Raw genomic sequence first — 14,169 nt, 5'->3', positions numbered from 1 at the left:
GTACCCTGTGGCAAAGTCATCAATCGTATTTATTGAGCGCTTACTATGTGCAGAGCAAGTCGTGGGTTCCTCACCTCAGCGGGCCGTCAGGTAGCTAATGGGGATTGTATGGAGTGCCTGTTACTCCTCTTGCTCCCAGCCGAGGTGTCTATTTTATTTTGTTAATATGTTTTGTTGTCTGTCTCCCCCCTTCTAGACTGTGAACCCACGGTTGGGTGGGGACTGTCTCTAGATGTTGCCAACTTGGACTTCCCAAGCGCTCAGTACAGTGCTGAGCACACAGTAAGCGCTCAATAAATATGAGCGCTCAATAAATGTTTGTACATACATCCCTTCCTTCCCCTTCCTTCCTTTCCCCCTCGTCCCCCTCTCCATCCCCCATCTTACCTCCTTCCCTTCCCCACAGCACCTGTATATATGTTTGTACATATTTATTACTCTATTTATTTATTTATTTTACTTGTACATATCTATCCTATTTATTTTATTTTGTTAGTATGTTTGGTTTTGTTCTCTGTCTCCCCCTTTTAGACTGTGAGCCCACTGTTGGGGAGGGACCGTCTCTAGATGTTGCCAACTTGGACTTCCCAAGCGCTCAGTACAGTGCTGCGCACGCAGTAAGCGCTCAATAAATCCGGTTGAATGAATGAAAGAATGTATGTTTGTACGTATTTATTACTCTATTTATTTATTTTACTTGTACTTTACTTGGGAGTTGGAGGGCCAGGGTTCTTCTAGACTGTGAGCCCACTGTGGGGTAGGGACCGTCTCTAGATGTTGCCAACTTGTACTTCCCAAGCGCTTAGTACAGTGCTCTGCACACAGTAAGCGCTCAATAAATACGATTGAATGAATGAACGTGTGTGCGCATGCTCCACACGGAGAGGTGGGACGCGGGAAAGCGTGTGTGCGCATGCTCCACGTCGGGAGGCGTGGGGGGGAGAGGGAAAACGTTCTTGCGCATGCGTACACGCTGGGAGGTTGGGCGCGGGAAGAGCGTTTGCGCATGCCCCACGCTGAGACAGGTGGACGGGGGGGGGGGGGGGAGCGCGCATGCGCATGTCTCGCGTAGGGCTTCGGGGAAGGGCGCGTTCCCGCGTGCGTCACGTTGGGGCTGAGAGGGTGTGTGTGTGTGCTGGGTGACGGGGGAGCATTTTTGCGCATGCTCCACGCTGGAGTAGGTGGGGAGGGTGTGTGCGCATGCTCCACGCGGGGGAGGGGGCGGAGAGGGAGTGTGAGGTGGGAAAAGGTAAAGCGTATATGCGCATGCTCCACACTGGGCGCTGGAGAAGCATGTCTACGCATGCTCCACGCTGGAGGGGGGGGGGAGGGAAAGCGTATATGCGCATGCCCCACATTGGGCGATGGAGGAGCATGTCTGCGCATGCTCTACGCTGGAGGGATGGGGTGGAGAGTGTGTGCACATGCTCCACGCTGTGAGGTGGGAAAAGGGAAAGCATATATGCGCATGCTCCACACTGGGCTATAGAGAAGCATGTGTGCGTATGCTTCACGCTGGAAGGGGGAGGGGAACGTGTGTGCGCATGCTCTGTGCTGGTGGGGGAGTGCTTATGCGCATGCTCCACGCGGGAGGTGGGACGCGGGAAAGCGTGGGGGCGCATGCTCCACGCTGGGAGGTGCGGGGGAGAGGGAAAGCGAGCTTGCGCATGCGTACACGCTGGGAGGTTGGGCGCGGGAAGCGCGTTTGCGCAAGCCTCACACTGAGACAGGTGGACGGGGGGGGGGGGGGGGAAGCGCGTATGCGCATGTCTCGCGCAGGGCTTGGGGAAAGGGCGCGTGGCCCTCACGTTGGGGCTGAGAGGGTGTGTGTGTGCTGGGTGACGGGGGAGCACGTTTGCGCATGCTCCATGCTGGAGTTGGTGTGGGTGCGCGCATGCTCCACGCTGGGAGGTGGGAAAAGGGAAAGCGTGTGTGCGCATGCTCCATGCTGGGAGGGGGTGGAGGAGCGCTTATGCGCATGCCCCACGCTGGGAGGCGTGGGGGTGAGGGAAAGCACGCTTGCGCATGCGTACAGTGGGAGGTTGGGCTCGGGGAGCGCGTTTGCGCATGCCCCCCGCTGAGACAGGTGGACGGGGCGGGGAGAGCGCTTATGCGCATGCCCCACGCGGGAGGTGGGACGCGGGAATGTGTGTGCGCATGCTCCACGCTGGGAGGTGCGGGGGAGAAAGCGTGCTTGCGCATGCGTACAAGCTGGGAGGTTGGGCGCGGTGAGCGCCTTTGCGCATGCCCTTCACTGAGACAGTTGGACGGGGCGGGGGAAGCGCGTATGCGCGTGCCTCGCGGAGGGCTTGGGGAAAGGGCGCGTGGCCGCGTGCTTCACGTTGGGGCTGAGAGGGTGTGTGTGCGCATGCGTCATCGGGGTATGGGCGAGGGAAAGCGTCAGTCCGCAGGTCGCCCACCGGACGGGGCGCGGGAGTGTATGCGCACGCCTCACGTTTGGCGGGAGGGAGGCACGGGTGTGCGCATGCTCCGGGTCTCAGGCCGGGGGCGGCTACAGGGTGGTCTCGGCGCCCAGGTCCGTGTCGTAGTAGTCGGACTCCACCACTTCTATCCTGACGTGCGGCAGGGCGGCGGCGGAGGCGGCGCAGGCTGGACTCCGGGGGTGGCTGAAGGCGGGGGAGGGCGGGCAGGAGATCTTCAGGTGCAGGGTGATGCTGCCGGACAAGCCGGGGATACCTGTCACTCACCGAATGGCGGCCGGCGGAAGGGGGCGGGGCCTGGAGGAGCGCGCCACGTGGTGGGCGGGGCTTGGCGCGACGCACGGCGTGGTGGGCGGGGCTCGGGGGGCAGGGCTTGGCGGCGTTTAGCGCGAGGCACGGCGCGGGGGGCGGGGCCGCGACGTGGAGGGCGGGGCTTAGAGGAGCTCGTGAGGTGCTGGGCGGGGCTTTGCGCGACGTACGGCGTGTGGGCGGGGCGCGCGACGTGGTGGGCGGGGCGGGGGGGTTTGCCTCGACGGGGTGGGCGGGGCTTTGCGCGGCGCACGGCGTGGAGGGCGGGGCTTGGGACCGCGCGACGTGGTGGGCGGGGCCTTGCACGGCGCACGCCGTAGTGGGCGGGGCTTGGGGACGCTCGACGGGGTGGGCGGGGCTTGGCGCGACGCTCGGCATGGTGGGCGGGGCTGGGTGGGACGCATGGATCGTTGCAGGCGCGACGTGATGGGCGGGCTGGGCGGGGCTTTGCGCGACACACGGCATGGTGGGCGGGGCTTAGCGAAGCGAGCGAGGAGGTGGGCGAGGTTTAGCGCGACGCACGGCATGGTGGGCGGGGCTTGGCGCGACGCACGTCGTGGTGGCGGGGCTCGGGGGCGCGCGACGTGGTGGGCGGGGCCTTGCGCGACGCACGGCGGGGCTTGGGGGGGCGCGCGACGTGGTGGGCGGGGCTTGTCGCGACGCACGGCGTAGTGGGCGGGACTTGGCGCGGCGCACGTCTTGGTGGGCGGGGTCGGGGGAGCGTGCGACGTGGTGGGCCGGGCTTTGCTCGGCGTAAGGCGGGGCTGGGGGGCGTGCGACGTGGTGGGCGGGGCCGGGGCTTGGTTCGACGCACAGCGTGGTGGGCGGGGCTTGGGGACACGTGACGTGCGGGCGGGGCCTTGTGAGATACACGGCGGGGCTGGGGGGGCGCGCGACGTAGAGAGCGGGGCTTGGGGGCGCGCGACGCACGGCGTGATGGGCGTGGCTTGGGGGCGCCCGACGTGACGGGCGGGGCTTGGCACGACGCACGGCGTGGGGGGCGTGTCTTGGGGCGCGATGGGCGGGGCTTGGCGCGACGCACGGCGTCGTGGGCGGGGCTTGGGGGCGAGCGACGTGGTGGGCGGGGCTTGGCGCGACAAACGGCGTGGGGGGCGTGCCTTGGGGCGCGATGGGCGGGGCTTGGTGCGACGCGCGGCTGGGCTGGGGGGCGCACGACGTGGTGGGCGGGGCCTTGCGCGACGCACGGCGTGGGGGGCGGAGCTTGGCGCGACGCACGGCGTGATGGGCGGGGCTTGGGGGCGCGCGACGTGGTGGGCGTGTGCTGCCCTCTGGTGGCCACTGGCTGAGAGCACAGGCTCACCTCACCCTCTCCTCATCTCCGTCCTGCGCCATAATCACAATGCTACATACATCGACTACACTAATGATAGCATTTGTTAAGCGCTCACTACGTGCCAAGCACTGTTCTAAACGCTGGGGAGGTGACTCATCACCGAAGGTGTTTAAGTACTAAATAGACACCAAACTGAATCAGGCACTGTCTGCATAGAGCAGTCCTTGCCCACAGAGAGCTAGCTAATTCGTTCATTCCTTTAATCATATAATAATAATAATGATAATAATGATAATAATAATAATGGCATTTACGAAGCGCTTACTATGTGCAGAGCGCTGTTCTAAGCGCTGGGGAATTTACAAGGTGATCAGGTTGTCCCACGGGGGGCTCCCAGTCTTCACCCCCATTTTACAGATGAGGGAACTGAGGCCCGGAGAAGTATAATAATAATAATAAGAATGAATGATGATGGTATTTGTTAAGCGCTTACTATGTGCCAAGCACTATACTAAGCGCTGGAGGGATACAAGGTGATGAGGTTGTCCCACGGGGGGCCCACAGTCTTCATCCCCATTTTACAGATAAGGGAACTGAGGCCCGGAGAATAATAAAATAATAATAATAATAATAATAATAGTGGTATTTGTTAAGCGCCTACTATGTGCCAAGCCCTGTTCTAAGCGCTGGGGAGGTTCCAAGGTGATCAGGTTGTCCCACGGGGGGCTCACAGTCTTCATCCCCATTTGACAGATGAGGGAACTGAGGCCCGGAGAATAATAATAATAATAGTGGTATTTGTTAAGCGCTTACTCTGTGCAAAGCACTGTTCTAAGCGCTGGGGAGGTTACAAGGTGATCAGGTTGGCCCACGGGGGGCTCACAGTCTTCATCCCCATTTTACAGATGAGGGAACTGACGCCCGGAGAAGTGTAATAATTAATAATAATAATAATGATGATGGTATTTGTTAATCATTTACTACGTGCCAAGCGCTAATCTAAGCGTTGAGGGGGATTCAAGGTGATCAGGTTGTCCCATGGGGGGCTCACAGTCTTCATCCCCATTATACAGATGAGGGAACTGAGGACCAGAGGATAATAATAATAATAGTATTTATTAAGCACTTACTACGTGCAAAGCACTGTTCTAAGCGCTGGGGAGGTTACAAAGAACAGTGTTTTGCACATAGTAAGTGCTTAATAAATGCCAGGCCCGGGCTCTTAATAATAATAATAATGATAATGATAATAATGTTGGCATTTGTTAAGCACTTACTATGTGCCATGCACTGTTCTAAGTGCTGGGAGGATACAAGGTGATCAGGTTGTCCCCTGTAGGGCTCACAGTCTTAATCCCCATTTTATAGATGAAGGAACTGAGGCCCAGAGAAGTATAGTGACTTGCCCAAGGTCACCCAGCAGACAAGTGGTGGAGTCAGGATTAGAACCCACAACCTCTGACTCCCAAACCCGGGCTCTTTCCACTGCGCCACGCTGCTTTTCGCTACTTGTTATAATAATTATGGGATTTGGTGGATTTGGTATTTTGTAATAATGTTGGAATGCTCATTTACTAATAATTGTGGTATCTAAGTGCTTACTGTACATATCTAATTTATCATCATCATCATCAATCGTATTTATTGAGTGCTTACTATGTGCAGAGCACTGGACTAAGCGCTTGGGAAGGACAAATTGGCAACATATAGAGACAGTCCCTACCCAACAGTGGGCTCACAGTCTAAAAGTCTAAAATTTATGTATTTATTTATCAATTTATTTATTTATATTAATGTCTGTCTCCCCCTCTAGACTGTGAGCGCGTCGTGGGGAGGAATGTTGTACTCTCCCAAGCGCTTTTTATTCTTATTCTTATTATTACTAATTTGTTCAAGCGCTTACTACACGCCGGGCACTGTACTAAGCGCTGGGGTGGGTACAAGCAAATGAAGTTGATTGATTGAACACGGTCCCTGTCCCACGTGGGGCTCACGGTCTCCGTCCTCATGTTACAGATGAGGGAACCGAGGCCCAGAGAAGGGAAGCGACTTCCCCGGGATCACACAGCGGACAAGAGTGGAGTCGGGATTAGAACCCATGGCCTTCTTAATCAATCAATCAATCAATCAATCGTATTTATTGAGCGCTTACTGTGTGCAGAGCACCGCTTGGGCAAGGCGCTTTACTTCCCTGGGCCTCAGTCCCCTCATCTGTAAAGTGGGGATGAAAGCCGTGAGCCTCATTCATTCATTCATTCATTCATTCATTCATTCAATCGTATTTATTGAGCGCTTACTGTGTGCGGAGCACTGTACTAAGCGCTTGGGAAGTACAAGTCGGCAACATAGAGAGCTGGTCCCTACCCAACAGCGGGCTCACAGTCTAGAAGGGGGAGACAGACAACAGTGCTTTGCACATAGTAAGTGCTTAATAAATGCCATTATTATTATTATTATTGTTAGAACAAAACCAAACATATTAACAAAATAAAATCAATCAATCAATCAATCGTATTTATTGAGTGCTTACTATGTGCAGAGCACTGTACTAAGCGCTTGGGAAGCACAAATTGGCAACACATAGAGACAGTCCCTACCCAATAGTGGGCTCACAGTCTAAAAGGGGGAGACAGAGAACAAAACCAAACATACTAACAAAATAAAATAAATAGAATAGATATGTACAAGTAAAATAAATAAATAAATAAATAAATAAATAGAGTAATAAATATGTACCACCATATATACATATATACAGGTGCTGTGGGGAAGGGAAGGAGGTAAGATGGGGGGATGGAGAGGGGGACGAGGGGGAGAGGAGGGAAGGGGCTCAGTCTGGGAAGGCCTCCAAAATAAATAGAATAAATATGTCCAAATAAAATAAAGTATTAATAAAATAGAGTAATAGCCTCACGGGGGGCAGGGACTGTGTCTGACCTGATTAGCTTGAATCTTTCCCAGTGCTTAGACCAGTGTTGGCCACATTGGTGCTTAGCAAGTACCATTATTATTATTATTATTATTATTATTTCTGCTTCAGGCCTCATCCCACTTTTCCCTCATTCATTCGTTCACTCAATCATATTTATTGAGCGCTTGCTGTGTGCAGAGCACTGGACTAAGCGCTTGGGAAGTCCAAGTTGGCAACATCTAGAGACGGTCCCGACCCAACGGTGGGCTCACAGTCTAGAAGGGGGAGACAGACAACAAAACATATTAACAAAATAAAATAAATAGAATAAATATGTACAAATAAAATAGAGTAATAATAAAAAAGAGTAATAGCCTCACGGGGGGCAGGGACTGTGTCTGACCTGATTTACTTGTATCTTTTCCAGTGCTTAGAACAGTGTTGGCCACATAATAAGTGCTTAGCAAGTACCATTATTATTATTATTATTATTTTTATTTCTGCTTCAGGCCTCATCCCACTTTTCCCTCATTCATTCATTCACTCAATCGTATTTATTGAGCGCTTACTGTGTGCAGAGCACTGGACTAAGCGCTTGGGAAGTCCAAGTTGGCAACATATAGAGACAGTCCCTACCCAACAGCGGGCTCACAGGCTAGAAGGGGGAGACAATCAATCAATCAATCAATCGTATTTATTGAGCGCTTACTGTGTGCAGAGCACTGGACTAAGCGTTTGGGAAGTCCAAGTTGGCAACATATAGAGACAGTCCCTACCCAACAGCGGGCTCACAGGCTAGAAGGGGGAGACAATCAATCAATCAATCAATCAATCGTATTTATTGAGCGCTTACTGTGTGCAGAGCACTGTACTAAGCGCTTGGGAAGTCCAAGTTGGCAACATCTAGAGACGGTCCCTACCCAACAGTGGGCTCACAGTCTAGAATGTATATATGTATATACCTGTATATATGTTTGTACATATTTATTACTCTATTTTACTTGTACATATCTATTCTATTTTATTTTGTTAATATGTTTGGTTTTGTTCTCTATCTCCCCCTTCTAGACTGTGAGCCCGCTGTTGGGTAGGGACCGTCTCTAGATGTTGCCAACTTGGACTTCCCAAGCGCTTAGTCCAGTGCTCTGCACACAGTTAGCGCTCAATAAATACGATTGATGATGATGATGTTGCCAACTTGGACTTCCCAAGTGCTTAGTCCAGTGCTCTGCACACAGTCAGCGCTCAATAAATACGATTGATTGATGGATTGATTAGAAGGGAGAGACGGAGAACACAACAAAACATATTAACAAAATAAATAGAATAAATATGTACAAATAAAGTAAATAAATAAATAGGTACTTAGCAAGTACCATTATTATTATTATTATTATTATTATTATTATTATTATTATTATTATTTCTGCTTCAGGCCTCGTCCCACTTCCCCCTCCCAACTCTGTTGTATGGCCTGCCCCGGACTTTTAGACTGTGAGCCCGCTGTTGGGTAGGGACTGTCTCTATATGCTGCCAACTTGTACTTCCCAAGCGCTTAGTACAGTGCTCTGCACACAGTAAGCGCTCAATAAATACGACTGATTGATTGATTGATAGATGTTGCCGACTTGGACTTCCCAAGCGCTTAGTCCAGTGCTCTGCACCACAGTAAGCGCTCAGTAAATTCATTCACTCATTCAACCGTATTCATCTAATCGCATTTATAAATACGATTTAAATATATTTATACATTTATAGTTATAAATATTAAAGAATCATCAAATATTAAAATGATCATTAAATAGTATTAAATGTTATATATATATATATAAATGCGATTGAATAAATACGTTGAATGAATGAATGAATTTATAAATCGTATTTATAAGTACGATTGAATGAACGCATGAATTTATAAATCGTATTTATAGGTACGATTGAATGAATGCATGAGCACTTAGCACAGTGCTCTGCACACGGTAAGTGCTCAGTAAGTCCCATTGATGATGAGGATGACCCTCGCGTCATGTCCTTCAAAACTCACCGTCCCCTCAGCCCCAAAGAACCCAGCCCTAGGTGTGAGAAAGTAGGGTGGCCCAGTGGAAAGAGCCCGGGCTTTGGAGTCAGAGGTCATGGGTTCGAATCCCGGCTCCGCCACTTGTCTGCCCGGTGACCTTGGTCAAGTCCTTGCAGAGAAGCAGCGGGGCTCAGTGGAAAGAGCCCCGGCTTGGGAGTCAGAGGTCAGGGGTTCAAAGCCCATCGAGAAGCAGCGTGGCTCAGTGGAAACAGCCCGGGCTTTGGTGTCAGAGGTCATGGGTTCGAATCCCGGCTCCGCCACATGTCTGCTGTGTGACCTCGGGCAAGTCACTTTGCTTCTCTGAGCCTCAGTTCCCTCATCTGGGAAATGGGGATGAAGACTGTGAGCCCCACGTGGGGCAACCTGATCACCTTGTATCCCCCCAGAGCTTTGCACATAGTAAGCACTTAACAAAGGCTATTATTATCATTATTATAATAATAATTATTATTATAGTGGTCAAGCGGTCAGTGCACAGCGCTTAGAACAGTACTCTGCACGTAGTAAGCGCTTAACAAATGCCAACATTATCATTATTATTATTATAGTAGTCAAGTGGTCAGTGCACAGCGCTTAGAACAGTGCTTTACACATAGTAAGCACTTAACAAAGGCCATCATTATATTATTATTATTATTATTATTATTATTATTATTATAGTAGTCAAGCGGTCAGTGCACAGCGCTTAGAACAGTGCTTTGCACATAGTAAGCCCTTAACAAATGCCATCATTATCATTATTATCATTACTATTATAGTAGTCAAGTGGTCAGTGCACAGTGCTTAGAACAGCGCTTTGCACATAGTAAGCGCTTAACAAAGGCCATCATTATCATTATTATTATTGTTATAGTCGTCAAGCGGTCAGTGCATAGAGCTTAGAACAGTGCTTTCCACACAGTAAGTGCTTAACAAATGCCATCATTATCATTATTATTATTATTATAGTAGTCAAGCGGTCAGTGCACAGCGCTTAGCACATAGTAAGCGCTTAACCAAGGCCATCATTATCAGTATTATTATAATTAATATAATAGTCAAGCGGGCAGTGCACAGCGCTTAGAACAGTGCTTTGCACATAGTAAGCACCTACCAAAGGCCATCACTATCATTATTATTATTACTACTATTACAGTAGTCAAGCGGTCAGTGCACAGTGCTTAGCACATAGTAAGCACTTAACAAAGGCCATCATTATCATTATTATTACTATTATTTATTATTGTAAAGTAGCCAGTGCTCAGCGCTTAGAACAGTGCTTTGCACATAGTAAGCATTTAACAAAGGCCATTATTATTATTATTATTATTATTATTATTATAGTAGTCAAGCGGTCAGTGCACAGCGCTTAGAACAGTACTTTGCACATAGTAAGTGCTTAACAAATGCCATCATTATTCAGTTGTATTTATTGAGTGCTTACTGTGTGCTGAGCATCATTATCATTATTATTATTATTATAGTAGTCAAGCGGTCAGTGCACAGCGCTTAGCACATAGTATCGCTTAACAAATGCCATCATTATCATTATTATTATAGTAGTCAAGTGGGCAGTGCACAGCGCTTAGAACAGTGCTTTGCACATAGTAAACGCTTAACAAAGGCCATCACTATCACTATCATTATTACTATTACAGTAGTCAAGCGGTCAGTGCACAGCGCTTAGCACATAGTAAGCGCTTAACAAAGGCCATCATTATCATTATTATTATTATTATTATTCTAGTAGTCAAGCGGTCAGTGCACAGCGCTTAGAACAGTGCTTTGCACATAGTAAGTGCTTAACAAAGGCCATTATTATTATTATTGTAGTAGTCAAGCGGTCAGTGCACAGCGCTTAGAACAGTGCTTTGCACATAGTAAGCGCTTAACAAATGCCATCATTATCATTATTATTATTATTATAGTAGTCAAGCGGTCAGTGCACAGCGCTTAGCACATAGTAAGCGCTTAACAAAGGCCATTATTATTATTATTATTTTTATAGTAGTCAAGTGGTCAGTGCACAGCGCTTAGAACAGTGCTTTGCACATAGTAAGCGCTTAACAAAGGCCGTTGTTATTATTATTATAGTAGTTAAGCGGTCAGTGCACAGCGCTTAGAACAGTGCTTTGCACATAGTAAGCGCTTAACAAATGCCATCATTATCATTATTATTATTATTATAGTAGTCAAGTGGTCAGTGCACAGCGCTTAGCACATAGTAAGCGCTTAACAAAGGCCATCATTATCATTATTATTATTATTGTTTATTATAGGAGTCAAGCGGTCAGTGCACAGCGCTTAGAACAGTGCTTTGCACATAGTGAGCGTTTAACAAAGGCCATCATTATCATTATTATTAATATCATTATTATAGTAGTCAAGCGGTCAGTGCACAGCGCTTAGCACATAGTAAGCGCTTAACAAAGGCCATCATTATCATTATTATTATTATTATTTATTATAGTAGTCAAGTGGTCAGTGCTCAGCGCTTAGAACAGTGCTTTGCACATAGTAAGCGCTTAACAAAGGCCATCATTATCATTATTGTTATTATTATAGTAGTCAAGCGGTCAGTGCACAGCGCTTGGAACAGTGCTTTGCACATAGTAATCACTTAACGAATGCCATCATTATCATTATTATTATTATTATAGTAGTCAAGCGGTCAGTGCACAGCGCTTAGCACATAGTAAGCGCTTAGCAAAGGCCATCATTATCATTATTATTATTATTTATTATAGGAGTCAAGCGGTCAGTGCACAGCGCTTAGAACAGTGCTTTGCACATAGTAAGCGCTTAACAAAGGCCATCACTGTCATTATTATTATTACTATTACAGCAGTCAAGCGGTCAGTGCACAGCGCTTAGCACATAGTAAGCGCTTAACGAAGGCTATCATTATTATTATTATTATTATTATTATTATAGTAGTCAAGCGGTCAGTGCACAGCGCTTAGAACAGTGCTTTGCACATAGTAAGCGCTTAACAAAGGCCATCATTATCATTATTATTAATATCATTATTATAGTAGTCAAGCGGTCAGTGCACAGCGCTTAGCACATAGTAAGCGCTTAACAAAGGCCATCATTATCATTATTATTATTATTTATTATAGTAGTCAAGCGGTCAGTGCACAGCGCTTAGAACAGTGCTTTGCACATAGTAAGTGCTTAACAAATGCCATCATTATCATTATTGTTATTATTATAGTAGTCAAGCGGTCAGTGCACAGCGCTTGGAACAGTGCTTTGCACATAGTAATCACTTAACGAATGCCGTCATTATCATTATTATTATTATTATTATAGTAGTCAAGCGGTCAGTGCACAGCGCTTAGCACATAGTAAGCGCTTAACAAAGGCCATCATTATCATTATTATCATTACTATTATAGTAGTCAAGTGGTCAGTGCACAGCGCTTAGAACAGTGCTTTGCACATAGTAAGTGCTTAACAAATGCCATCATTACTATTATTATTATTATTACAGTAGTCAAGCGGTCAGTGCACAGCGCCTAGAACAGCGCTTTGCACGTAGTAAGCGCTTAACAAAGGCCATCATTATCATTATTATTGTTATTACAGTAGTCAAGTGGTCAGTGCTCAGCGCTTAGAACAGTGCTTTGCACATAGTAAGCGCTTAACAAAGGCCATCATTATTATTATTATTATTGTTATAGTAGTCAAGCGGTCAGTGCACAGCGCTTAGAACAGTGCTTTGCACATAGTAGGGGCTTAACAAAGGCCATCATTATCATTATTATTAATATTATTATTATAGTCGTCAAGCGGTCAGTACGGTGCTCTGCCCACAGTCAGCATTCCATAATAACAATAATAATAATGGTATTGGGTAAGCGCTTACTAAGTGCCAGGCACTATACTAAGCGCTCAAATCCCATGGAGGTCCCGCCCTTCCCCTCACCAGGGAGTTTGGTCATCCCTGGGCGGGCGAGGGGAAGGAGAAGCAGCGGGGCTCAGTGGAAAGAGCCCGGGCTTTGGAGTCCGAGGTCCTGGGTTCAAATCCCGCCACTTGTCAGCTGGGTGACTTGGGGCGAGTCACTTCCCTTCTCTGGGCCTCAGTTCCCTCATCTGGAAAATGGGGGTGAAGACTGTGAGCCCCAAGTGGGACAACCTCATCACCTTGGAACCTCCCCAGCGCTTAGAACAGTGCTTTGCACATAGCAAGCGCTTAACAAATGCCATTAATAATAATAATAATTATTAATATTGTTATTAATTAATTAAATGATAATTATTAATAATAATAATTATTTTTCCACCCTTTACCTGTGATCCTGATCGGAGTCGCTGCGGGAGAAATCAGAGAGGGTAACTCCAACTGGAAGATCTCTTTCCTGCGGGGAGAGAGGGGAAGACGTATCACTCTATTTATTTTATTTGTACAGATTTATTACTCTATTTTATTTGTACAGATTTATTACTCTATTTTGTTAATGATGTATATATAGCGATAATTCTATTTATTCTGATGGGATTTTATTAATGATGTATATAGAGCTATAATTCTGTTTCTTCTGATGGGATTTTATTAATGATGTATATAGAGCTATAATTCTGTTTCTTCTGATCAATCAATCAATCAATCAATCATATTTATTGAGCGCTTACTATGTGCAGAGCACTGTACTAAGCACTTGGGAAGTACAAATTGGTAACACATAGAGACAGTCCCTACCCAACAGTGGGCTCACAGTCTAAAAGTGGGATTTTGGGATTTTATTAATGATTTATTAATGATGTATATAGAGCTATAATTCTGTTTCTTCTGATGGGATTTTATTAATGATGTATATAGAGCTATAATTCTGTTTCTTCTGATGGGATTTTATTAATGATGTATATAGAGCTGTAATTCTGTTTCTTCTGATGGGATTTTATTAATGATGTATATAGAGCTATAATTCTGTTTATTCTGATGGGATTTTATTAATGATGTATATAGAGCTATAATTCTGTTTCTTCTGATGGGATTTTATTAATGATGTGTATAGAGCTATAATTCTGTTTCTTCTGATGGGATTGTATTAATGATGTATATAGAGCTATAATTCTGTTTCTTCTGATGGGATTGTATTAATGATGTATATAGAGCTATAATTCTGTTTCTTCTGATGGGATTGTATTAATG

At 47.3% G+C, this 14,169-nt stretch overlaps 2 protein-coding genes across 2 annotated transcripts in view; both read right to left on the bottom strand.

The window, feature by feature from the left end:
* Positions 1 to 1,778: 1,778 nt before the first annotated feature.
* The window catches only part of SLC4A5 (solute carrier family 4 member 5), a 222,869-nt gene continuing 210,478 nt past the window's right edge, over positions 1,779 to 14,169 (bottom strand). The window contains exons 24-25 of the mRNA XM_038746335.1: positions 13,308 to 13,375; positions 1,779 to 2,675 (exon numbers count right to left, since the gene is read on the bottom strand). Coding sequence (XP_038602263.1) covers positions 13,341 to 13,375 — 35 coding nt within the window. The 3' untranslated portion in view covers positions 1,779 to 2,675; positions 13,308 to 13,340. The remainder of the gene's footprint in view (positions 2,676 to 13,307; positions 13,376 to 14,169) is intronic.
* On the bottom strand, positions 3,228 to 4,103 carry LOC119928292 (vegetative cell wall protein gp1-like). The gene is made up of 2 exons (XM_038746428.1): positions 4,072 to 4,103; positions 3,228 to 4,002 (listed from the first exon to the last, which is right to left on the bottom strand). Exons 1-2 carry the CDS (start codon positions 4,101 to 4,103, stop codon positions 3,228 to 3,230), a joined length of 807 nt encoding a protein of 268 aa, XP_038602356.1.

The sequence above is a fragment of the Tachyglossus aculeatus genome, chromosome 5 (genome assembly GCF_015852505.1).
Source record: "Tachyglossus aculeatus isolate mTacAcu1 chromosome 5, mTacAcu1.pri, whole genome shotgun sequence".
In the NCBI taxonomy this organism is placed as follows: domain Eukaryota; kingdom Metazoa; phylum Chordata; class Mammalia; order Monotremata; family Tachyglossidae; genus Tachyglossus; species Tachyglossus aculeatus.
Note: the sequence above shows the minus strand (reverse complement) of the source record. Positions and strands in the feature narration are given on the sequence as shown.